The sequence below is a fragment of the Sparus aurata genome, chromosome 22 (genome assembly GCF_900880675.1).
Source record: "Sparus aurata chromosome 22, fSpaAur1.1, whole genome shotgun sequence".
Lineage (NCBI taxonomy): Eukaryota > Metazoa > Chordata > Actinopteri > Spariformes > Sparidae > Sparus > Sparus aurata.
In genome coordinates, this window is record NC_044208.1 from 18,458,744 (window position 1) to 18,484,737 (window position 25,994).

Here is a 25,994-nt window from a genome sequence, read left to right on the forward strand (position 1 = left end):
GTGTGGAATGATGTATGTGTAGAGTTTGACATAGGAAGGCTGTTTTCACATTCATTGCTGAAAGATGAAAAATCTTAAAAAAAGAAACCAAAAATTGTCAGAGGCAGGCCGACGAGCATGATTTGAGACGTCACAAATAGTTTGGAAGCTCATCCTTGTCCAACTTTCAGCAAACTAAAGTGTCATGTGGAAACCTGAATGGACTTTACAGCAGCTAAAGCAGGGCACACCTTGTGCAACGTGATTAAACTTGTGAAATATTTGCATATTCATTTTTCTGGGATTTTTAATGATGTTGTTTTTTCGGTAAAAACATGTTAGACATACATAAAAATTCATTAATGTATGACTTAATATGTGTACAGGAAACCCTGTCATAAAATCACTGTTTGTAATTCTGAAATACTGTGTTTTCGAATGAGAAAATATTTAAACTGGAAAAGGAACTGGAATGGAACATATTAGGATTAATGGATGCCTAAATCCCACACCAATAAATATTCTGGTTATTATAAAAATACACAAACAGAGCCAGATGGTGACAATGTTTTCAATGAATGACATCAAATCAGATTAGTCAGGATTGTGAAGGTGTGAATGTTGCATACCTCTCGGATCTGTCCTTTTTCTGTGCTTGCCTGTCCAACTGTGATCTTCCTCAAGAAACGGTCATTTGTGTCAAGCACTGAAAAAGAAGATGATGAGAGTTTAATTTCCTGCAAAATTTCTCATAGGATCTACTACTTTGAGCATGAAAACTGGCATTGATGACAGTAAAAGAAGGGAATATATACAACTTAATTTGATAACAGACACTCAAGAGACTTATGTCCTCACAGCCTGCACCTGGCAGGCTGTAAAAATCAATTTCCACACTTGTTAAATATAATCAAATGCACATCCACAGGCTTTCACATAAACAAAAAACCCAATAAATGACAAGAAGAGAGATTCGTATCTGTTACTGTGAGTGGGTGTTAACACACTCGAAGTGCTTATGCTACGAGGGATTAGCCATTTAAAGTTTCCTCACTCAGCACTTCGCCTATTCTCTGATAATGTGGCTAGGAACTGTGGTTATACTTTCATCACAGGCCGGAAATCATGTCCAACATTATCCGTGTGTTGGTTTTGTAATTTAAGGGAACGTGAATAACACAGTTTGTTTTATGAACACACAGACACACAGTCACACCCAAGGAACTCTAGGTGGTAAATGTGTTTTTAATCTCCAGGGTTCGTCTTTTAAGAATGCCCTCTGGAGCCACTGGAGTAAATACCACATCAGTCATAGCAGCACCCGGCGGGTTGTTCTCACTGACAACTTTAAACCAACACATCCACCACTGAGGTAGCCATTCCCCCTTCGACCAGACTTACATTTATTATCCTGGGACTGATAAATGCGACACTTTCACACAAGATGTGGTAATTCACTATGAACAAAAAGGCCAGAGGGAGCTGTTTTAAGACATTTTTCACTGACAACAATACCTACATACTGCAGTGAAGACTCAGTTTAGAAAGTGGAAAATCCATCCAGGGATTAACTACGTTTTAGGACTTTGGTGCAACACTTAAGCCATTTTTGGCACCACCTAAGATAAATTAATGTAAAGTCAATGTGGAGGTTATCAAAACTAATTAAATTAAGTTTTCCAGATCCAATGGCTGTAGTTGGTCCCAGTGGTCGTCTTTAACAACTCTTTGTGTGTTGTTCATTTATTATCTGCTCTATCCTTTCCTATCTTTTTATTATTTTTTTCAACACAGATATAATATTTGTCAAAGATTATGTGAAATGGCTTTTTTTCCTGGAGGATGACCCCTGAAAGCCCTGCCAAATACAAACAAGTCGTCCACAGACAAATAGAACATTCTGCAGGCTTATTCAAGATTGCATGTGACAATGTTTAGTCATGGCACAATAAAGTCTGTTTGTCTAAACCTCTTTTTAATAAATAGATTTATGTGATAGTCACGACGTTGACAAGAATGTCTGTTCATGCAGAAAATTTATAGGGAGGGTTTCCAAGAAATTTCCACAACCAATTAATTCTCCAGAGTAAACAGCAAATAGGAAAACAAAGATAAAATATAATGTTTTATATCATTGTATCAATTAAGAAATGTTTGTATTTGTGTATTCAAGGCAGCCAATGCCATATAACTTTTTGTAAATAATGCATGCATAATGCATCACGCTACCTGCAGACGATACTTTAAAAAACATAAGCTAGCAATTTTGAAACATGAGGGGGAAAAACGATATTGTCAATATTAAAAGGTCTGAACCAGATTAAATTTACAGAGTGAGTTGCTATACTTCAATAGATACCTCTCTGCCAGGTGATCTTGGAAGGGTCAAGGTCAAGACGCACAAAGGTGCTGATTTCCTCGGGTGTGAGAGATGCTGGGTCTGTTTTATTGATCCCTAGACGCTGGAATGGAAAAAAAGAGAAGATGATCATATGAGAGTGTTTCTAGAGGAGTGATGCAAGTTGTTAGCTTACATTACATTCATTAGATACAGCAGTTTTTTTAGATATTAAATGATAACCTGACTATTTCTACATTTTAAACAAAGGAGGCAATACTTTTCTTACCATGTCCTTGACACAGTATCATACCGGCATTTTAAAATAAATCCAGACAAAATGACTACACCGTGATCATCTAAGGCCAGGTTCAAAAGGTTCACTAGGAAGTGCTCTGTTGAATAAACACACTCTTTATCCCTCACATCCATTAAGACCAATAAATATTTTATAGTCCTTTAAACATCTCAACAAAGACACTTTCATTCAACAGTGCAGACAATCATTGAGTTGACTTCACCATCTCATCTCCACATCTGCCATATGGATTTTATGTGTTGAGACTTGAAATAAAGCATTCTCCATTTACACTTCATAAAACTGCATTATTCGTTGACGTATAAACAGATAGGAGCTTCGTGAGGTATAAACAAATATCCAGAGACAAGGACATGGTAGAAGAGAAGAAGGAACATTTTAAAATAAGCTCACTGATGTCCCCTAGTGGACAAATGGTATTTTTTTAATAGAGCAACACAGCAATTTTTTTGACTCTTGGTGACACCAGTGATTTGGGCACTGCAGTGTATAGACTTACATTTAGCCTGGAGATTTGGATGGGTGAAAATCTTCTGACTCCATTCACTGAAGGGACCAGTCTACTGAATAGGGCCTGTCAGAAATCAGGCAAAAACAATTACAGTAAATGCATGCACATGAATATAAATAACATTTAATGCACCTTGGGGGATAATCATGTTTTCTTGAGCAAAATGCATAGCATCAAATACACAATGCATGGTGATTTGCTAAATGTAACTGACATAAAAAGCATGCTCTTACATAGATTGGTTAATATCATTTGTCTCTTGAACCCATGATTTAAGCTTTGGAATGTTCTAGTAGAAAATTAGGTTAAGTGTCTATGGTATGTTTGGTGAACCATAAACCAGGGCTATAAAACAAATCACAAGCAGATGTCAACCTTAATTTACAATTTTGCAATCAAGGGATCAATACTCAGAATACTTAATTATGCAATTATGAAATAAGTAATTCACAAGGTTACTACAGAATAACAGCATATATAAAACCGTAATTTATCTAGTGAAACTGAACCAGGACAGACAAATAGCAATGACCAACAATAGCAGCAATAAGTACAACAAAAAAACCATTCCATAATAGAGTACATTATTTAGGCATGTGTTTGTTAGTGAGTTGAAGCAGCTGCAGCTAGCAGTGACTTCTTCTATTACTCTTGAGTTTAAATCTAAATCTAAATCAAATCTAAAGTGACAAGAGTCTCACGTTTCTAAATCTAAATACAAAAAAACCAACATTCGAAATTTTGTGCAAAATCAGGAAAACAGGAGTGTCACTACATTAACATCCACGTCAAAAGATCAGTTTCATGTTTTGGTCATGCTGGAATAAATCATTACTATGTGTCATTGTCACAAGGTCACCTTGTCTGATTGCGTCGCCTCGTGGAGCATCCTGGCATCGATGGCTGCCGCCACCAGGTTATTGGCTGCTGTGATGGCATGAATGTCACCAGTCAGATGGAGGTTGAACTGAAGGGCAAGAGTTGAGCAAACAGAGAAATGGAGAAAGAGGGGTGTCAGAGACAGGAAATCAATGCACCATTACTGTAATGTTGTCGAACAAATCATAGATTTGGATGGCCCCAGTCGAAATAAAACCTCCAACAAAGTAATCTTCTCGTGAGACTAAGTCTTTAAAAATATCATGGCGCATATTCTCTCTGTTGGACATGAGCCAGTTGATTTAAAGGGAAAGTGGTGGGCTGCGCAGGTAGTCAAGTGGTTAGAGCGCATGCCATGTACGCAGTGGACCCTGGTTTGAATCCAGCCAGAGGACCTTTGCTGCATGTCACATCCCCTCTCTCTCCCCTTTCCTGTCTATCCACTGTCAAATAAAGGTGTCTATGCCTCAAAAAAATCTAAAAAAAAAAAAGATTTAAAGGGAAAGTGGGACGTTGTGACGTGAGAGAAAAGGGATGGCAGAAGGAAACAGCTGAAAAAAAATGGTGTTTTGGTATGAGAAAGCCTACGTGTCTGCTGTTTTAAAACCACTGTCTCCCTTCCTCTGCGCTCCCTCCATCCCTCCCTGCCTTCAGTTCCTTTAGTCACAGGCAATATTATGCCACAACTCCAGGGGTTGTGTGCACATGCATTTGTGTGTTTTCATGGAAACCAGCGTCACTTTGCATGTTTTATGTCTTTGAAGCCTGCTCTAGTCCTGCTAGGGAGCACTGAGAGTGACTGTGAGTCTTACCTCCTCCATGGGGATGACCTGGGCATATCCCCCTCCTGCAGCTCCCCCTAGACGCAAAGAAGAGGTAACACAGTCAGAGGCAGACAAACAAGACCGGGACACACAAAGGAAGAATGCTGTGTGGTGGACTCTGAGTGAACTACTCCACCCCTACACAAAATGTAGCAGGGTATGAAAAGCTAGCCTCACGCTGACAAAGACAGCTTATCAAACAGTTACTTGATACATTCCTAACTGCTGGTTTGGGCGCCCGTCTCTGACCACGTCCACATCCCACTCAATGTTTTCAATTGGGAGAAAAAACATTCATTCCAAAATAACATCTACCATTTGAAACAGTTGAACATCTTCTCCAGTATGAAAACAGATCTCCTTTAAGAATGTGAAGTCATTATTCATTGTAATAGTTTTCCAAACTGAAAAGTTTAAGAGAAAAACACATTTTGGGATCATTATCTTCAGAATAAGAATTTACTGTAATGTTTTTTTTTTTTAAATGTCAAAAAAAAAAAAATAGAAAACACAGAGAGGTGAAAGCATACTTTTTAGACAGGATATGCTATGCACAATAAGTACAAGGACCTAAATATTCATTGCAGACCTTTAACCCCAAAGGTGGGTCCCTGGGAAGGCTGTCGGAGACAGGCAAAGGAGTTGAGCTTAAGGTGGGCAGACAGGGCCTGAACCAGGCCAATGGTCACCGTGCTTTTACCTTCGCCCAGTGGGGTGGGTGTTATTCTAGACAAAGATAAAGAAAATAAATAATTTATTTTAAATGTTGTATTTTTTCCATGGATCTAAGAGTATGTCATACTCACATTGTATTGTATGTATAAGCTGCAAATCACTGTTCAAAAATAAATCACACTCTGTGCCTTCAGGTAATATCACTGACTTTTCAATTTCACTAGTTAATACATGAGAAGGAACAAAGGGAATATGATAATCAAGAAAAAGGCTTCAGTCAATCAGTAGGTCACACGCACCCAGCAACGAGCACATATTTCCCATCAGGCTGTGCGTGGAGGCGGTCTAACAGGGAAAGTCGGACCTTAGCTTTGCTCCTGCCGTAGGCTTCAAGCTCTTCTGGCAGCAAACCAATCTCCTCTGCCAGCTGGTCCACTGGCTTGGGCGTCTGAGCTCTGGAAATCTCTATGTCACTGGCCAACACAAACATTTTCAAGCATCAGAAATGTGAAATTGTCTGTTACAGAAATGTTAAACCACCATCAGCCTTACTCATATTACATTCAAAAGTGACATAGGTGCAACTGAGAGAACTGTATCACATGAGAAAATTATCCTAGGTCTAGGCAGGTGTAGTTCTAAACAATCCCTCAGAGAAAGTGGTTTATACCTTGGTACGGGGGTCAGGGGCTGCAGTTTGAGGCTGCGCAGCTGCCAGGGTCGGTACTGCTGCTCCTGGAGCCACCGTCTACCACTACGTACCACATTCTAACAGACAAAAAGGAGAGACAGAGAGAACAAGATAAAGAACAAAACAGCCAGAATAGAGTAAGCGAATGGGGCAAGAACAGAGACAAAGACAAAGAGATGCACCTGTGATCTGTAGGCTGCTGTGAGGTATCTGAATCCAGACTTTGAGGACATCTCAATGGTAGGTTCATCTAAAACAACACACAATAGGATTAATGTTCATATTGTGTAAAGAAAATGCACCATAGGTACGTTACGTTGGTAACTTGCTTTTTCATTGGCTATAATATCAATTAATGTAATGTTATGTGTCTCAGGTTAAAGGGATATTCCGGTGTAAATTTAATCCATGGTCTAAATCACCGTGAAACGGTGGAGGTTAGATGCCCCGGACTATGTGCTGAGACCCTATGTGTACTGTTTCTGAAGTTTGGTACTGTTCTGAGCATTATTTGTGGCTTTGTGGTGGCGGTTTATATTTGGATCGATTTACTGCAGTGTATTGTTGTTGTGCGGTCGTTTCTGAGGTTGATAAAACTCCGTAAATTAGCGGTCTGCTAACTTGATCTCTCGAGAGGGAGTCTAACACAGTTTCACTGTGATTTAGACCATGGATTAAACTTACACCGGAATATCCCTTTAAGTGTCAACATTTTTCTAATAGAGCTCAAGTGTGTGCAGAAAGACTATGATGACTATCACAATACATCCCACTGTACCTGTCTCCAGGGTGGGCTCACAGCGGATGACAGCAGCTCCTGGTCTAACCCAAGTGGGTGGGACATCCATATTCCCTGCCCCCAACAGGACCACAGCATCAGCCTGCATCACCTAGGAATTGACAAGAAATTGAAGTAGAATTTAAAAAAGAGGAAAGTATAGAAAAAAGTAAATGTAAAAACGCAAAAAAGGTGGGGAAATTCGAAAAGTTTATAAGAGCACATGTTATGCCTTGTATGTGATTGACAGACAGGCAAATGAACCAATAAATCAAACCGATCAGGAAAAAATATTTGGCTTTCAATTAGCAAAACTGCTGAAGTTAGCCATGTTACAACATTTTACATTTCTCGACGTTTCATTTAAAAAGCAGAGACTGACTCCATGTGGTCAGCCACTAAAACTGCACATACTGTAACAGGTGCAAATCAATAATGGCAACAGATGGTACAGAGAGCAAAAGAAGAGGGTAAAGACTGTCCAGCTGATAAATAATGGATTAAGTAAAGTATTATAAAACTTGCAACCATACACACATTAACTCACCTGTGTCTGTAAACTCTTGGACCGCCACTGACTCTTGAGAGCTACCATTCCACTTCTTTCAATCAGGCACTGCAGGGCCACACCAAGGGGTCCGTCTTCTCCAACCAACAGCACACTTTTCCCTCCCAAAGGAGCATCTATAAAATGTTTAAATGCAGCCGTGAGACATTCTTCATTCATGAATACTTTATGTGCACAAGCAACGGCTATTGTGGTCCAAATTACAGTTGAGTCCATTCATTACAGTATTAATGATGAATAATAAAAATGCTGACAATCTGAAAATGGCTTTGCCCATTGATTGTGTTTAAATTACATACTGATATGTTGTACATTTTCTAATGTACATAAACTTTATAATTTGAAATGTACCTCCATATTCTACAACAAAAGGACATCAAATCGTCACTTTCAAGACATCATGAGAGTTGAAAAACTGTCCAACATGTTGAGTCTCTAATAGTTGTAAGACTAACACTCAGAATAGACGTGACCCCATGTACACCTGACCCCTACCTTCTGAACCCTAGGATGTGTCTCAAATGGTGCCATGTTCAAGACTAAGCCTCTGGAATCAGCTTTTTTCTGGTGTGTCCCAATGCTTAAATCATTTTGGCGCAAAGGGTATTCCGATGCCCCAAACAGTAAAAATCTTTGCTTAAAGTTCAAGATTGCATCATGATCAAAAATTTTACTTCTCTCCATTAAAAAAAGACTCTTCACACATAAACTATGTCCTAATTCTTTACGATATACTCATTTTGCCAAAGTTTTAATCATGCGATGTGTTATACTGAATAAAAAAGTATACCAATTAAGGTTGTTGTTTTTTTACATTCATTAACATCATAGTACAGCATTATGCTTGTATAAAGTAGTAAACTGTATACATTTCTTGAAAACTAACTGCAAAGAAATTAGAAGAAGACACATTCAGGTATTAAATATTTTAAATGACACATTTTTCCAACGTAAATGCACTCTCCACTCATATTACGCATTCGGTACGCAGGGACAGTGCCACAGCTGGATAAACATAGATGCATCTTAAAGAATTAGTCACAAGTAGGATCTGGGTTACCATTATTACTGACTATCAGCACGTGCTACTACTGTACCGTACTGTAATCAAACTCACATATTAGTTTCTGCTACACCTGTGTCGTTCAAGTTGTGACGTCTCAGAAAAGAGTTCCAGAGGTGAAGGTAGAGATATATATAAAGATCAGTATAATATGTAACTACTGAACATGAGACTGATTTCCATTCTCTGAAACTCACCATGGTTCTCCAAGAGATCCAGGACAGCACTGGCGACAGGTGGCACAAAGCCTTTACTCAGATCTCCTCGTACCAGACGGCCCATATTGAGATCTGATATCCTATAACAAGACAAAAACAGATACAGACATTTTTTTTTACAAATATTATATGTATATTATATATAAAACATTTAAACATGATTTTTATTTTCCCTAGAAGCAAGTCACATTTTAATGGCCACGGCATTAAGGTTATTTTGTAAAAATGAACAAATTAACTTGTTACAAGAAAATTTATAGAACTGTACGTCTCAGTTTTTCGGCTATTTTGGATGAATTTGCCTTAGATGATTTGTCCTCGGCTGAACCCATGCCCTTCCATTTGTTATAATTATGAAGGGTGCCTTGCTACTTTTCTCATTTCTCTTGTCTAGTGAAAGCACACACTCTACATTTAGGCTGCTTTAATTCTGCGCAGCCCTTTCTGATTTGAGCCAATTTGACATAGCATGTGAGGAAATGCATTTATCTCTGTTAGGAAAAAGAAATGACCGATACCTGGCTGACTGCTGCTGCGCAGAAATAAATACTGATGACACATATAGGGGAATACATATTAATCTAGAGAGGCAACCTATTGTAAATTAGCACAGTACAAGAACTTGAAAGAGATTCACTAATTAATGTCATATTTCTCTATGTAAAAGTCAAATTTTTAAATGTAAAAATCCTAGCAAGCTGGTGCAGGGTTTTTACCCGTTTACGTCCTTCTCAGGTTTGAGTGTGTTCAGCACTCGACTGGTGAGGGAAGCAGGGGGCAGGTGGAGATACACTCCGTGCACCCTGGGGTCTTCATTCAGCTTCAACAGCTCCTCTACAATCTACACACACACACAAAAAGCAAAAAACTTTTAACATCAGGCATTCTGGTATGAGTACTGTCTGAATATGGTCTAAGGAAACTCCAGCCTTCACGCCTATAAAGGGCAGAGTATGGTCGTTTGAGGTAAAAGTATCACTTAAGAACAAGAGACAGACTGAAACAGCAAATGCACAATCAAATTTAACATTTCAGCTCTAGTGCCTGAGCATAAAAAATGATAGTCATCCATGAGAGGAAAGAAAGGGTGGGAGAGGAAAGGAATACGTGTAAAAGTAGAGCAGTGGATCAGTAGATCAGTAGAGTCCTTTGGGCCTGGAACTGTGATGTTAATTATCCACTGTCAGCTGAATTGCCTGAGCTATTCCTAGGGTTTCTTGCTATTTGGCTGAAGAGTCGACTTCCAAGTGGGCAAAGGGAGCCACAGTTAAGAGGCTGCTTCCTAGTTCTACCCTAGTTCTACCTACCATAAAGTAAAAAAAGGAACAGAAGCAGTGACTAAATCAATTGAGAATTCAATAATCAGTCATGCAACAGCGGATATATGTTGACTTACAGTTAAGTAAGATTTAAGAAGATTATGTGAGTCACTGAATACCTTGAGATTACACAACCGCCTTGATCAAAATGCTGCACAGATAAACAGCCAGGGGAATAGTATCTCATGCACTGACTTGCCAGACCATGAGAGGGTAGGAGCTGAGGGAAATTAATGAAATGTGTGATCCAGTTTCACTTACTTCATCTTCACTGCACTCTTTCGCCAGACAAATCTGAGTGATGTTTAAGCCAATCTGTGGACATACAGACGTGAGAGTGTTAACAGTTTGAAAGGGCAAAATGGACAATATTCTCATAGAGGAACGATGAGAGAGAAATTTACCCTTCCTGCCATTTTCTTATTGATCTCCAATAAGCTGTCGTCTTCACCCGCCTTTGAAATAAACACAAACAGACATGATATCACTGGAATCTCCAATGGGTTCAGTGAAAAAAGACAAGTCATAAGTCAAAGGCAAATTAAGGCAAAGCAGGTCAAAACATAATTCTGCTACAGTAAGTTGTAGAACTTCTGTTTTGATTGCGATACCTGTATAATGGCTAACATCGGTTGTAATGCTGGATTTCTTTTCTGCAGAGCCGCCATTGCCTCCTTGGCACTCTGAACAATTTCCCTGCAAGAAAAAAAAATTTAACTAGTTAGCAAAACCCATTTATCCATGTGGGGCTCCATACAGAGTTTTAAAATACATTCAAGCCAAGCATATACATTGGATGAGATTTGGAAATGTTAATTAAGTGTTTGTGGGACATGGTTCCCACTACATAAATATATTTTTGAGAGCTTTTTCTGCAATGAATGGTATACAAATTTTGAAGTTGCATCCATTGGCCACCTTGCTGTACATGTGACAATTGATGGGCGTGGCTAATGTGATAATGTATAGAGTTAACACACTGACCTATATTTTGTCCAAAAATGTAAACAGTGAGAAATCAAGTCCTCCTCTAGTGATCTCGGATCATTCTATTACTATTTTTTTCCCGCATGGTGGTCTATAGTAGTAAAACAACAACAACATACGTGGTAAATGATTATAGAATATTAAACGCATAAAAACGTGTGGATCTCTGCAAACACACGCATACAGCGTTGTTGGTGATGCAAAGACACATAAAGACTTGTCAACATCACGCACACGAGCGGTATCCCGCACGAATTCATGTTAATTCAGCACCGTGTGTTTGGCAACAACAGAGAGAAGTTACATCAGCTGACTGATGTCCCTCCGATCATATCGTCCTGCACGTGCCGAACTGGCTGCTGGCCAACGGCTCAAACGCGCCGGTGGGACAGGAAATTCTGACCACCGTTTATTATGTTAGCAAACAAGCTAACGTTAACACTCGATCGTAACTTATTTACAAAAATAAAACAAAGACAACAATGCCTATGTAACGTGTGACCACATGTCTTTTTTCTTCTTACCTCAAAGAACTGTCGCATTCAAACCCCTCATCCTTCTGGGACTGTTTCCCAAAGTCGACGGCTATTTTCGTGCTGGCACCGCCGCTGGAAGTAGCGCTCGCCGTCCGGAGAATCAGCCGGCTGTTGGTAGGACCAACCGGTGGGCATCTCCGCGACAACAAGCTAACTCTGCTTCCTGGACGGGCTGGATGAATCCGAAGGCTCCCGCAAGCACTACGAACTAAAGACAACTTCATGGCCGCTTCTTTTAGTTTTCTAAGAGTGACTTATGCGTGTTTCCTCTTCTTGTTTCTCTTGCGATGATAAGCGAGGGACTCAACCTACGGCAGGAACATAAAGAAAGTTGAGGTGGCGTCAGGGTCGTGATGGAGCTACGCTGTCTTCAGGGGCAGTCGGAAATTTTAATATTCAGCGTTCGGGATAACTGAAATGTGATAGAGGTTAGGCTTATTCCACAGATAAAGGTGTATGTTAACACAAGCTGAATTACTTTTTGGAGCGCGATAAAAAATGTATAGTTAGGCAACATTTTGATAGTCGTAATTCTGACAGGAGATACAGAATGTATTGTGTGTCTCCTTTCCCTTTTCTGGCATTCATAATCAACGTCTGCTGCTCGCTTAACAAAGGACCACAAAAATATAGAGCCATTTTTTGGCACAGTGTCTATATGTTTGTTTGTTATGAACCAGCGAAACTGGAATAGTTGCGTCGACTTGAACACAGAAATAGTAAATCCGAGGTACACGTGAAAGCAACAGCCACAGAAGAGGGGATGCGCCTTCACAGCCTGTATTGACAGAAAGGGGGAGGAGATCATTTCAGTCCACGTGGGCTCACAAACTAAGATCTATGCATCGACTATGAACTCCTTGATAAATATTAGGCTATGACCTGTAGACCTGTGGTACACAAAACAAAGAGACACTGTTGTATTTGCATGTTTCAGCACGTGAGGAGAAGTAACATTTATAGATTTAATTTAGTCTCAGCTCACCATGAAACTGTGTCAACCGCATGTGGATCTCTTTGGGAACACTGCAGATGACCCCATTATGTTCAGGAAGATAATGAAGTCTCATAAGTGGTCAATCTGTTAATAAACCAGTCACACTAGGATCGATGGAATGTGGCAGAGCAGGCCTTCAAGATTCCAAGGGAAGGAATCGGCTGGAGGTCTGAGTTGGACGGTCCAATCAAGATCACATGAGAATCAGATGTCCCTCAGCATCAGCTCTGATAATGATTTAACCTGCTTAAAACAAATGCTGCATGCAAATGAGACACTCAACAAACAATCATTTTTTAAAGAATATTTTTGTAACATGATTTGTGCAACTGCTGTTATGCCCAATCTTTTGCCCGATGTTCTGGGTTAACACATAGGTTTGTTCAATGCAAATGTTTTCATTAAGGAATTGCTTTATGTTTTAATGATAAGAAAACAGTAGGGAGCCTATTCTAGATTGTGTACATATTAATATTGATTTTGTTAGGGACAATGGGCCAATACACAACATTCCTGCCAATGCCAAAGCAGGCTCACGAAGGTTATCAGTTGCAAGTCGTTTGTTTATAAAACCTGTTTGGTCTATATTAATACGTTTTGGGAGGAGCCTATTTAGTCTATTGGTCAAAGCTTTAGAAATGATTAGAACTGCATTAAGTAGGCTAATCGGCCTATAAGAGGAGCATTTTTTGGGGTTCTTATTTTTCTTGTGAATAACTGTTATTAAGGCCATTGAGAAGGATTTGGGCAGGGTTTATAAAATTCCGGGGGGAAGCCGTCTTCACCAGGAGATTTATTAGAATTTGCAGGCTCACCCATTGATAGTGATGGAATCTCACTCAATATATTCACTCAGGTACTGTGAATGTATTGAGTCACAAACAAAAAGAGTGCAGCACACCACCAGAGTAACAGCTGCTAACTGTAGCTCCCGTTAGCTATTTAGCTCAGTAGGGGCTCGAGGTGGTACTACAGGAAAGGACAGGCTGAGGCTAACTGGTTAGCATGCTAACTTCAGTAGATATCATTGCAACGCAATACACAGATGTTTTTGGCATAACTTCAAAACCCTATATTTTAGATAATCTTTGAATGCACCTTTATGTACAAAAGTACTTGGTTACTTCATTGTTTCCATTTTCTGCTACTTTATACTCTCAATCTTCTCCATCTTAGAGCAGATATGGTACTTTTTACTCCGCTAACTTTGTTTGATAACTTTTGCTACTAGGTGTTTCTTAGATGACGTAGATTGTATCGGCAATCAGATAATAAAAACATTCTGATAAGTGTAACAATGCTGAATATCTGATTGGTTGCCCCATTGTGTGCAGCAGTGTTGTTCAAATTTCATACATAAGTACAAGTAAATATATTGTGTTAAAATATTGCATTGGTTAAAGTGAAAGTCACCCATACAAATAGTATTTCAGTAAAAAGTATCTGATATTAAATGTACTGTAGTATCAAAAGTAATTTTCTGGCCATAAATGTAGTTCAGTAGCTAACGTTCAAGTAAAAGTAAATTATACATATATTTTCATGTATGTTGAGTACATTTAAATAGTTACATTCCATCAGTGGTATAAAGCCTAAATAGGCCAGTATAATTTACTTTTACTACCACGTTACTTTTGATAGTTTTTTTAATGGTTTGTCTTGTCCCATAAGTAATCAGACAGAATCGATTTCTTAAATCATTATATTTGCATATAAATGAATTCAATATGACAGAAATTGTAGATTCTTTTTTTTTTTTTTCTTTTAGTGGAATTCCTTTTGATAATATCAGATACTTCATGATCTTTAATCAAATACTATTTGTCTGGTTGAATTTCACTTTTTAAAAAATGTAATGTTTCAGCATGAAGTCTTCACATTTACTCATGTATGACTTCGGAGTGCTTTTTACAACACTGCCCCATGATCCACATTTGTGTCCTGAATTGCCACCCCAAACCACTTTTCGGCTGAAAAATACGCATTGAGGCTTATATCTTATTGTATCATCTAATCAAAGACACATGTTACCTATAGTACGTGAGGGTGGTTAAACCTCATTGGTCTGTCTGTCTCTCTCTTCACACGCACACACACACACGCGAGTCGTTCAGGCGTGGCTGGGAAAATCCACAACGTCAATTCAGCCTTGAAAATTGGCTTGATACTGCCGGTGCCAGGTCTGTCAGGTATCACTGACATCAAAACTCACAAATAAACCCTTAACCGGAGCTACCCTGTACATTCCCTAACAGTTATTCCACCCTACGATTTAAAATTGGCTCTCTCTTTGCCTGTGCACGTCAGTTGCTCTCACCTCGTCCTACCCAGTTGACGCGCCTGAAACGCAGCGTTTACTGCAAAGCCCAAACCGATCTGACTTCATTCCTCAGGTCACATCATCAGCTCCAGTCCTATGGCGTGGCGCAACCCAGCTCCCTGACAAAAACTACAGCCGAATACCAGTTTGTGCTCTAAAGATAGCTGCGTTACGCATGCAGGGGCCCTTTGTTTCTGCTCTCAGCCAGGCGCTGTGGCACCACGGCCACCTGACAAGAGCATAAAGTTTGATGTCTGCGGAGATCCGAGGGAAAACAGGTAAGGAGATTTTCATTTCCATCCCACCGTGCTGCACGAAACTGAGAAACTTTACTCCAGCAAGTTGCTGACAGTGTTGTAAAAGATTGACCCGGTTTGTGATGGGGGGGGGGGGGGGTTCTTATCAATGACATGTAGATTGATGTGGTGATGGCTTCTTATCAGGGTGTAGAAATGATTTTTTTTTTGTTATTTGGATACAAAATCAGTTAGATTTATTTATGAAAAACGTACATTTGTGATTTCTTCTAAAGTTATCATCACAATAAATAAACACATTTGTTTTATTGTTTACAATTTGCACCATACGTTTACCTGTAGGTAGGCCTTGTCTGCTACCATTTACCTTGAAAATGCTTTAAACCATGTGGCTGAGCAGATCAAATGATGATAAATTGAGTGTTTTTTCAGGTGTGTTAAATATTTGCAATAGTCTCAAATAACTTCCAACCTGAAGACCAGGAGCGCTTGAGTAAACAGTAATATTGGTATTCATAAAATTCAATAAATAACCCTGTAGATGTCGAGTTAAAAACAATTTTTTTTAAGGCTAAGGCTGGTTCTGTTCACACTTAAACATCGCTATTCCTAGCTGAAAGACAACAACAACATCAGGTATGAGTTCCTGAAGTTTAGAAAATTTTCAGATGCTTTCTATTCTCCGTCATCTACCTTCCCTATATCATATCACAGTGGAAATGTATTCCTGTATCTGATCAACAATTTTTTGTCAAATCTGATGCTTCAGTAAGATTAAAAGTCAAAGTGGATGTCTGGACTGAGACATTAGACAGATCACAGGTTAAAAGAACTAGTTTGGTGAGGAGCAACACCTTCGAGTATTCTTTGGAGAACCTGTTAGGCGGGTGCTGGGTGGGTGAGAGCTAAAGGCATGGCAGCTTAAATGAGCCACTGGGTGTGTTTCTAATAGGTAGCCGTTTTTTACTTTTTGTTTTTATCAAGATGGTTTTGTTGCTGGCTGTTCTTTGATATCCAGACAGAGAAACAATCTGTAACCTTTTCATGTTTTCCAGCCCAACCATGAGGGACAGACTGAGCAACCTGCAGGAGATGTCCAGCAACCATGGGGAGCCGATGGAGGATGAAGAGTCCTCTGTCTCCGACTCCTTCAGCAACGTGGACCTGGAGGACGAGTTGCCCCACGAAGCAGTAGTGTTTGACAACAGCCCCGCTCTGGTGGAGGTCTTCGACCAGTCTCAAGAAATCCACCGAGAGGTCCAGCTAATCCGCCTGGAGGTTAAAAGGCTTCGTGAGCAGAACTCTCGGATGTTTCACGGCGTCACCACCATGAGCACCATCAAAAGGGACTCCAACGCCATTGGTGCTGATATAAAGTCCCGGGCTGAGGGTGTGCTAGGTCAACTGCAGGAAATGGATGACACAGCCCACAAGCTGGAAGAAGAACACGGCTCGAATTCTGCCATCACACGTATCGCCAGAACCCAGTACGCTTGTCTCAGCAATGGTTTCCGCGATGCCATGTATGACTATAACGAGGCTGAGATGAGCCATCGGGACAACTGCAAAATCCAGATCCAGAGACAAATGGAGATAGTCGGACGTGGGGTGACAGGAGAGGAGGTGGAGGAGATGATCGAGAAGGGCCAGTGGAACATCTTTACCGACAACATTGTGGCTGAGGGTAAAACAGCCCGATCAGCTCTGACCCAGATCGAGAAACGTCACCAAGAGCTGGTGGACCTGGAGAACCGTATCAAAGGCATCCACGAGATTTTCCTGGATATTGCGATGCTGGTGGAGGAGCAGGGCTCCATGATTACCTCCATCCAAACCAATGTTCAGAAAACCGATGAAAACCTACAGGTAGTCCTCATCAAACTTGGCAAGGCTAAACGTCACGTCAGCAACAACCCTTTTAGGAAGATGTTTTGCAGCTGTTTCCCATGTGTCGATTAGCGACTGTAGAATACAGAAAATAAGGGCGGAATAATACGTCATGTTCTTTCCAGGAAAAGAGTAGTGCAGTTAAAAGCTATTGTGTCAAGATTGAGAAACATAAAATGCTCTGATAAAATATTAAAAAAAATTGTATTCAAGCGATCGATGTCTATAATGTTTGCATGAAAGGTTTGAGACAGGTATCTCAAACCAGAATGAATCTCCCCGTGACTGAGGTGTGATGCAGACCTGAAACATATTATAGTATTTAAAAATATTTTGTTGTTTTTATAGCCTGCTGACTTTTCGCATGGGAGGGACTGATCAAAAGCCAAAATTTGCTGACTGTCACGTTCTTGCGATTGCAGGCATGCTGTGTGAAATGGTTCCTGAGAGATAGATAAGAAGAGTTAAACCCTACAGAAATGTTATATCAAGCAGTTCTTACCTAAATTTTTCCAAGTGTCCGACCCAAGTCATTCAAGTCAAATAATTTATAAATGTGCATCAATGTACTGGGGGAAAAAAAAGGATGTCTGAGATGTAGAGCTGAAAGCAAATGTTTTAGAAATCAATCAGTTGTTCTGCATTGTATAAATTAGGAAAAATGTTGGATTAATACTTACCATTCTGTTTCCATATTACACTTTTATTATCCTACATTATTTTCTTACATCTTACATCTCTTCTGACAACAGTTTTGATCGGATTCAGTCTCAATGTTATGCTGGAATCATACATTTAATGTACTGTGATGTATGCTAATCTGGTACTTTTAACTGTGATTTTATGACTTAAATGTTTAATACCGTTTATGTTGTCTCCGTTTCTCCTGTGGTGTCATGTGTATTACATAAAGACTTGTATTCAAAATTAGCACGAGTCTTGATTTATTCTTGTTTGAACATGACATTTACACCAAAAGACCCGTCGAGATTCTGTGTCCGGTATACATTAAAACATGTTGGAAATTAAAATGCTTTGCTAAAATCCACAAATTTGGCCCATTAAAGTGTGTTTACAGTAGTGAGTATTACTCCATATGTTAAAAAAAAGTGGTATGAAGCCTTTTTTGGCTCCAGAGGAAGTTGCATGGCATCTGATAAATGGCCTCCAGTGATGTCAATCAGTAGTTTAGCTGCATTGTGGGTAATTAGGCACCAGCTTTTGAAAAGTAAAGTCTGCTGGTCTGGCTGTCACACCCCTTTAACACTGTTAGACTCATTATGGAGGGTTTAAAAACAAATGATCAAAATGCATACAGCAAAGGCAGTGATATCATATTTTGTTCCACACATTCAAAATGTGGAAAATGGGTGGAGCTAACATTTAATAAATGTGTTACCTGGCATGTTCCACCTACTCCTGTCCAAACCTGAGCCTCCTGGATCATCCAGCGCCCGAACCCATCGGCACCACACACACACACGCACACATGCACACACACACACACACACACACACACACACACACGGCATCACTTGATTTGAGTCAATTTGATTTCACTTTATTGTCAGAATCTTCTTCTGAAATGTGTCTTGCGTCCCAAGAATTACAGTTTCACATAACCAACAGTATACAACATTTAACCATTAATCACAAACACTTTTTTAACCTAACATCAAAAGCAACATTCATCAGACAGCTTGAATTGCATTTGACCAGTGGTTCATTTTAAAATCTTTGGATTTCCTTTGTAAATTTCTCAAAAACTCTTGTCTTAAGTATTATTTCACGGGAATGTTGTCTTACATAATTGACCCAAGTCTAGTCGTTCTTCAAGAGAAAAGAGACTGAACAAGATAGTGCATCTCACTTCAAGGAAGTATTGTGTGTCGCAGTGGGAAGGCCCATGTCCGCCACCTGGGAAGGGGCGGCAGTCACCGCAGCCACACAGTGAACACACAGCAGGCAGACGGCTTCCTTCATCACAATATAAAGATGTGTTTCCCAAGCGTCCTCGGCCAAATAAATCTGATTGAGGCACTTTGAAAGGATTTACTTGCCTTTCCAATTTTGTGGGAGCCAGTCACAAGAGGTAAGACACTTATCTAGTTTTTTAATATTCTTAAATAATATGTGAAGCAGAGGCAAGTGGATAATTGATGGGAGTTAATTAGTACTGCACCACCCAAGCAGCTTGGAAAGGCTGATGCTGCTCTCTCAATGGCTGCCAATAAGAAGACATTTAGTTGTTTCATGAGACACTGTGACTGCTTTTAAAATAAGCTTTTTACTAATATGCTGTTAGGAAATGGAATTTCTGTCTCCGGACCATATGAAAGAATCAGTAGTAAGAGCCACAGTCTTAAAGTTTTATTGAATTTTCTTAGAGCAACTTAGTTAACATATTGTGCAACACTATCTTCGGCCATAAGCCTACTTTTAAAGGAAATGTCAGTTTTTTTAAACATGGAAACATCTTCCTTGTTCCTGGTTTAAACACATTCCAACAAGCTTTTGAACTGTGACTGCTATCATTGTTCAAGAGAGAAAGAGAACCTGCTGCAGAGGAAATGATCAGTCATTGTGTGTATCAGTTGTTATATAAAGCTGACATTTTTAAGCCTTGGAGTGGTGGTGTAACCTTTCTTGCTAAATTAACTTTGAACCTTTGTACATAGCTACTGTCACCAAGATACACAATGTTTAATGTCATGTTTTTCTATGAGGGGGTTACTATACTGAGGGTGCCTTAACTTTGAATTATGAATTTTACGTACATTAGACCCGAAGCTAACCAGGAATTTTCAAGTTGTCTGGAAGCCCTAAGCCTTTCTTGGTTTTCTGTTCAATACTTACCCAGTCTGCTCTGATTGGTCAGCTCACACATGCCTGAGCCAGCACTGCTAACTGTAGTGAGTAAGTTTCTCTGGTCAGTGCTGCCATGTTTAGCTTCAAATCTAACCTGAATATAAGTATAGAAAATGAAAATGTGTGACATGCTGATGTAGTGACTTCAAGAAGTCATAGAATTAAAGGCAGGTCTATTGATGGGGTTTTGACATTTTTAAGACCTTTTACATGTACATGAACATATAGCACAATAAAGAAAATGGTGAAAAAACACAAAATAAGATTGGTCCCCTTGATCTAAGGAGAACCCTTAGCTGAAACTTTTTGTAAAATGTATTGCGGCTTAGATATGAGCGCATTAATCAGCATCTTGTTTTACTCTGGTCTCTCAGGCAGAATGAGGGACATGCTGGAGAGGCTCCAGACCATCAGTGAGGAGGATGACGACTACGAGCCAGAGATATATGGACCTGAATATGATGTGGACAAGGTGACTCTGTCTCAACAGGCAGTGGTGTTTGAGAACTCCTCAACCATTGAAGACATCCTGAAAGAGGCCCACTCCATACGCAGGGAGATCTCCTTGCTCCACTTAGAGGTGGAGCGTCTGAGCACCCATAACGAACGCTTTGGCACCTCTGTGCGGCGCCTCACTCTGCTCAAAAAGGACTCTGACTCCATCGCCAGAGGGATCCAGCACCGTGGGGAGGGCCTGTATGCTCGCCTTCAGGCCCTGGGTAAAGAGAGCAGCCGGCTGGAGGAGAAAGAGGGTCCCAACTCTGCTGTTAGTCGCATAGCCAGAGTACAGCATGACACACTGACCCGGGCCTTCCACGCTGCCATGAGTGACTACAACAAGGCAGAGGAGATGCAGAGGAGTACATGTCGGGGGAGGATCCAGAGGCAGGCTTCAATACTGGGGACTGAAATCACTGATGATCAGCTGGATGTGATGGTGCACAAAGGTGGTGAGGGATGGACCGAGCTGTCCCAGAGCCTGCAGATGCAAGGCGGACGCTCATCACGCTGGGCGATGTGTGAGATCAAAGGCAGACACAAGGAGCTGGTGGAGCTGGAGGCCCGGCTGAAGGAGGTGCACGATCTGTTCCTGCAGATGGCCATGCTGGTGGAGGAGCAGGGATCCATGCTCAATAACATTGAGGCCAATGTGCGTACCACTGACGAATATATTGAAAAGATCAACATTCACATCAAGACGGCATTAAAATACAAGAAGAAAAACCCTTTTCTCCAGTGTTGCCCCTGTTTACCCTGTTGGAGAAACAACCAAGCTCTTTAGGGCTTATTTGGATTTTTATGGATGACTGAAAACTGAAAAAAACAACAACATTGAACTGTGTAAAAAGTAATGGACAGCTGAAAAACTTCAAATGCAATGAGCTTATTTCATGGTAAATCTAAGCTTTACAGGCATGCTCATGACTTACCAGCTGTCTAAAATTTGATTTACAGATAAATAACTGATCCTTCTATTTGGATCTAAAAATGTATCCAATAGTGGTTGTCTGCATTTAATTTTTAAAATGTTTAAATTGAAGGTAATCCGATTAAGCAGTACAATGATGTGCAAAATAAATACTGTTTCAGTAAATTGAAAAAGGATTGTTTTTCTCAGCAGAACATCAACGCAGTGCATTGAATCATGGGGAGAAGAAGAACACATGGTCTTTATAAATGTGGAACTATTGCAGTCATGAGAGTGATGGTGGGAGAGTTGATCAACTGCAGTTAGTTGTGACAGATGAGACAACAATGCAAACATAGAGTGAATTATCATCATAATGTCACTGTCTGTGTGGTTGTACTTCAGGAGAAAACATGTCTTGGTCTTTTTTTTAAGTGGGACGAGATTCAGCCTGACAGACATTAAAATAATCACTGATGTGAGAAAGGGGAAGTTGACACTGCCAAAGATGATGAGGCGTTTCATGCCGGCGACACTGCAAAAGGTAAGTTTTATTTAAGCTGCTATGTTGATGTGCAATAACAGGTTGCAAACATTGAGTGTACATTTTTAAACGCCTACACAGCTGACCAATGAATGGGGAAAGGAAGAATCAGGTGGCTCTTCTAGATTCTTCTACGAGTCGGACAAGCTTTTGGAATGTATGAATGGAGAAGAGATGTGTCATATGATCCTGTCAGGTCATCCAAGGTATTTTCTGACTGTAAATTAATGAGCTGTTTAGCTAAATGGAAGACTATCGGACTGTTGGGTCCCAGAGGGAGCCATGAATGCTAACACATGGTGTGACAGTGGTTTTAAGTAGCTCGTGTTTGTTTAAAAAAAAAAAATTACTGAACCACTGTCTGTAGCACAACCAGATTAAACCTGCCCGAAAGCTTAGGGTAAAATGATCTATATTCACCTCCTGTTGGTATAATATTGTTCCTGGGTTTGTTGTGGGGCAGTTTGAATAAAAACAAAATGAAGTCCTTAAACCATTTTGATAAAGGGACCCTCAAAACATGGGTAACACCCACATTAATTGGTGAATCAATGTTGTGCTTTACTAGTGTATATTATCACCATATTCACAAACAAAATTGCATTTGATCGTGATCACTTGAACCATCTAGTTGTAACAGAGTCAGATGAGGGCCTGGGGCCTTGGGCCAGTTGCCTGTTCTACCCAACTGGTAACACAGCCTTTACTTTTATAATATAAAGTGATTAAATTACAAATCATACTCTTGAGAATGTCTGCCATGTCTTCTACGTATTATATATAGCAGACACAACATGTCAGTGTCATTTAGAGTCACTAAAAAGTACTTTTACAATTTGTAAATAAAATACTTTAATTTCACTATATTCGTATCTGGGGTGTGGAGTTTCCCAGATAAAACTGCTAAACTATAACTTTTAAAAAGTCTATAATTAAATGAATGATATACGGCTTGCTGCTGGTGAGTGTCCTGTTTCAGTCCCTTCAGTTTGACAGGGGCAAGAACATCAGTTTCTCTGCGGAATCAGTTTCACTTCAGGTCTCCTGCCGAGTTTGGGAACTTCTCCTGTAAGAACGGTGAAGAACTCCTGACTTTGGTGTTATTGAGCTTTTCGCTTTGCTTTGCGCCTTCGTTTGGTCATCGTGTGTGGGATTAATAGCTTAACAGTGCGCTGTGTGGCTTACATTACAGTTCAGTAACCGTGTCGTGCCAATATCCAAACCTGCTGTTACTTATCAGCTAGCTAGCGCATGCTAACAGTATTAGCTGCGCGTTGTAGTTACTCACTAGTTAACGCTAACTCAGTATTGGTTAAGAGAACACAGCGATAAATAAAGCAAGGATTTTTTGCTAGCCAGTGTTTTTTCTCGTAGCATTACTCTGTATAGCGCTGAAACGTGTTAAACTCAGCACAAGTTTTGCGACGGCAGTTTGTGAAGAAGCCGTGCTGTCTTGCCAGTGATCATGACATTAGCAAGTTCGCTCCAGTCTGCTACTTTACAATTTAGCTGCTAGCGTAGCGCTAGCATCATCGTTGAACTCGACTCATGAAGCTTGTTCATGTAACGTTAGGAGCGGAAAATGGTGCGCTTTCATCGCACCGTTGCTATTCAGCGATGAAATGTAAAAATCATACGAGTTCATGTGTATTTCTTGATACGGAAATGCGGTGGGATTTGGTGTATAAACCAGGATGGCCGAGTGGTTAAGGCGTTGGACTTAAGATCCAATGGACATATGTCCGCGTGGGTTCGAACCCCACTCCTGGTATACCCTTTTGGTGGTGTCGTAGTGTAAATCACTAAGTAACCACGTTTAAACAAACATGTGCAGGAAATCCCTGATTGTCTGCATGTAGGATTACATACAGATTCGTGATATCAAGCATGGCGACGTTTCCATTTCACTATACGTAAATTGAAGCTTTTCCCCACCAGATTTAGGCAAAAACAGTGAAGTCAGCATTTTAGTTAAGAAAACACGAAGTGGCTTCCATGAGGAGGATAGTGAGAATGTGTCAAACTATGGATGATAAAGAAAATTGGTTATCGTAAGTAAAAAAAAAGATTTTCCCACTTTTGGATTAACATAGTATATACAAAAAAAATTAAATTAAATAAAAATAAATGGCACCTGGAGGTAATGTAGACTGTCCTTCATGGCAGTCACTTATGTGGTCACTCAATAATGTGGGAAAGACGTCAAATGGTCAAAACTGGCAACTATGTCATAGATTTTCTATGGTCAAATTAATCCTGAACTCACTCAATGGCCAGATAGAATCCAGAGCACCAGATCTTATATAAAGTGCAAAACAAATTCAGCTGTTCAGATATTGAGAACAGTACAAGCCTGCCTCCTTCTGGACCTTAGAATCAAAGTGTCCATGCATTTGGCGTATTTGATTAATTTGCCAATGTGGTGATAACAATAAGATAAGCTATGATAAGAGAATTGTATTTATCCCAAAGGAAATTCTTGCGCCAGAGATTGGCTACAAAAATGCACAATACAATAGAAAGAAACAGTAACAACCGGTGGGTACCCCAGGTCAAGATCATACACTGGGCCCAGTTTAGGACAACACAAGTGATGAATATAAGTGAAATACACAAAATGCAAAGTGTTTAAGGAGTAAATGCAATAAAACAGTGCCTACAACAACACACTAACAATAGAAGTAAGACAAATGAAATAAACAAAAAAAGGAGCATTGGCAATGACAACATTAATTCTTACTTGGCTGATTGTGGGGAACATGGTTAGAAATTTCTGAGTATTTCAAGCTGTTTTTCTATATGGAAGCGCTCCAGATAACTGACTTTCTTTAAGGAGTAGTTATACTATTGGGACAGAAGAGGGCGCTCTAAGCCCTTCTTGTAGTCTGTGGGCTGAAGTCCAACACAGGCCAAGTGAAGGCCTAGACACACTCACCCCTATAATTTCACTACAAGGGCGATGCCTTGGACTCATGGATACCCAGTCATCTGCATCTGCCACAGGAAAGGCTTCACAGAAAATAGCTGTAGCTCTTGTAAAGTGGTATCTAAAAGTGTGTTGCACTGTAGTCACATGGGTCCAAGAAGTTTACTGTAGATGGAAATCTTCCGAAACTTTCTTAACTTTTGTATAGGGCGTTCGCACTGCAGTGTTCACAAACACTGACAGTACCGGAGTAAACATGGAGTCTTCACACTCCAGATGAACTAATTTTACAAATCCATCTTTATAAATACAGTGAACCGTAGGTGAGAATTCCTACCTGCCCTCTTGCACACCAACAAATAAATCTGCTGTCACTTGATAGGTGTTCGAGGCCTAAGAGGGCACTAATTTGTGAAACTGAGCCTCTTCTTTCAGCTGTTGTGAGGAAACGTCAACAAAAGAGCCCTGACAACTGAGAAGAGGGAGGGAGAAGGATGAAGGCTCACAATGGAAGATCAACATCTCCGCATCCCCAAAGCCTCACGGACTCTTTCCAATGGGCCCTTAATCTATTATTCAGTCCCCTATGGTACTGGAAGAGTTGTTTCTTTTCAGTCCAACACATCACGCAGTGTAATATAATGAAACCTGAAGCAAGAGGTAGTGGAATGATAACGCTAATTGATAATTGTTTTTGTAATTATTAGGGTTATTTACTGTACATTGTTTTTGCTATTTAGATTATTTTTAATTTGACCCTCTTCCTTTTTAATTGCGTTTTGACAGCAATTTTTTGACCGTCTGCTCAACTCTTTTTGTTTGTGATTGTATTGTATGTATGAAGGTGCTACATATATAAAGTTTCTTATTCTTGAATTAAAGGTTATTTGTTTTGATCGTATACATTCACGGTGGATGTATAGCTAGGTGTTTTCTGTGTAATGAAAATACATGGTTTTTGGGTTATGATACTCACTTCTCACCATGTTTTATAGGTACATATGGCAACTTTCCCAACAGCGATTAAAGTGGCATCTCTGCTTTGTCCTGCCAGCATTCAAATGTTTCCTACATGTTAATTTAGCTGTAATAATAATAATAC

The 25,994-nt window shown here is 39.9% G+C and overlaps 3 protein-coding genes and 1 non-coding gene across 6 annotated transcripts in view; 3 read left to right on the forward strand and 1 right to left on the reverse strand.

Annotated features, from left to right (window-relative positions):
- The window catches only part of mthfd1l (methylenetetrahydrofolate dehydrogenase (NADP+ dependent) 1 like), a 37,629-nt gene extending 25,559 nt beyond the window's left edge, over positions 1-12,070 (reverse strand). For both annotated transcript variants that reach the window (XM_030406052.1, XM_030406051.1), the window contains exons 1-17: positions 11,674-12,070; positions 10,774-10,858; positions 10,567-10,617; positions 10,424-10,477; positions 9,560-9,684; positions 8,823-8,923; positions 7,542-7,678; positions 6,995-7,106; positions 6,399-6,466; positions 6,196-6,293; positions 5,825-5,998; positions 5,440-5,576; positions 4,839-4,885; positions 4,007-4,114; positions 3,136-3,210; positions 2,339-2,441; positions 609-685 (exon numbers count right to left, since the gene is read on the reverse strand). In XM_030406052.1, coding sequence (XP_030261912.1) covers positions 609-685; positions 2,339-2,441; positions 3,136-3,210; positions 4,007-4,114; positions 4,839-4,885; positions 5,440-5,576; positions 5,825-5,998; positions 6,196-6,293; positions 6,399-6,466; positions 6,995-7,106; positions 7,542-7,678; positions 8,823-8,923; positions 9,560-9,684; positions 10,424-10,477; positions 10,567-10,617; positions 10,774-10,858; positions 11,674-11,909 — 1,788 coding nt within the window. In that variant the 5' untranslated portion in view covers positions 11,910-12,070. The remainder of the gene's footprint in view (positions 1-608; positions 686-2,338; positions 2,442-3,135; positions 3,211-4,006; positions 4,115-4,838; positions 4,886-5,439; positions 5,577-5,824; positions 5,999-6,195; positions 6,294-6,398; positions 6,467-6,994; positions 7,107-7,541; positions 7,679-8,822; positions 8,924-9,559; positions 9,685-10,423; positions 10,478-10,566; positions 10,618-10,773; positions 10,859-11,673) is intronic.
- A 2,810-nt stretch (positions 12,071-14,880) lies between these two features.
- stx11b.1 (syntaxin 11b, tandem duplicate 1) lies at positions 14,881-18,076 on the forward strand. The gene is made up of 2 exons (XM_030404524.1): positions 14,881-15,280; positions 16,315-18,076. Exon 2 carries the CDS (start codon positions 16,322-16,324, stop codon positions 17,216-17,218), a length of 897 nt encoding a protein of 298 aa, XP_030260384.1. The 5' UTR covers positions 14,881-15,280; positions 16,315-16,321; the 3' UTR covers positions 17,219-18,076.
- Positions 18,077-18,934: 858 nt separating this feature from the next.
- LOC115573719 (syntaxin-11-like) lies at positions 18,935-21,616 on the forward strand. 2 transcript variants are annotated; one of them, XM_030404620.1, is made up of 2 exons: positions 18,935-19,238; positions 20,389-21,616. In XM_030404620.1, exon 2 carries the CDS (start codon positions 20,394-20,396, stop codon positions 21,294-21,296), a length of 903 nt encoding a protein of 300 aa, XP_030260480.1. In that variant the 5' UTR covers positions 18,935-19,238; positions 20,389-20,393; the 3' UTR covers positions 21,297-21,616. The 2 variants fall into 2 exon arrangements, with proteins under 2 accessions (XP_030260480.1, XP_030260479.1); XM_030404619.1 differs by lacking the exon at positions 18,935-19,238 and adding an exon at positions 19,370-19,493.
- Positions 21,617-23,654: 2,038 nt separating this feature from the next.
- On the forward strand, positions 23,655-23,737 carry trnal-uaa (transfer RNA leucine (anticodon UAA)). The gene has a single exon. It is a non-coding gene; the product is annotated as a tRNA-Leu (tRNA).
- The last annotated feature ends 2,257 nt before the right edge of the window (positions 23,738-25,994 follow it).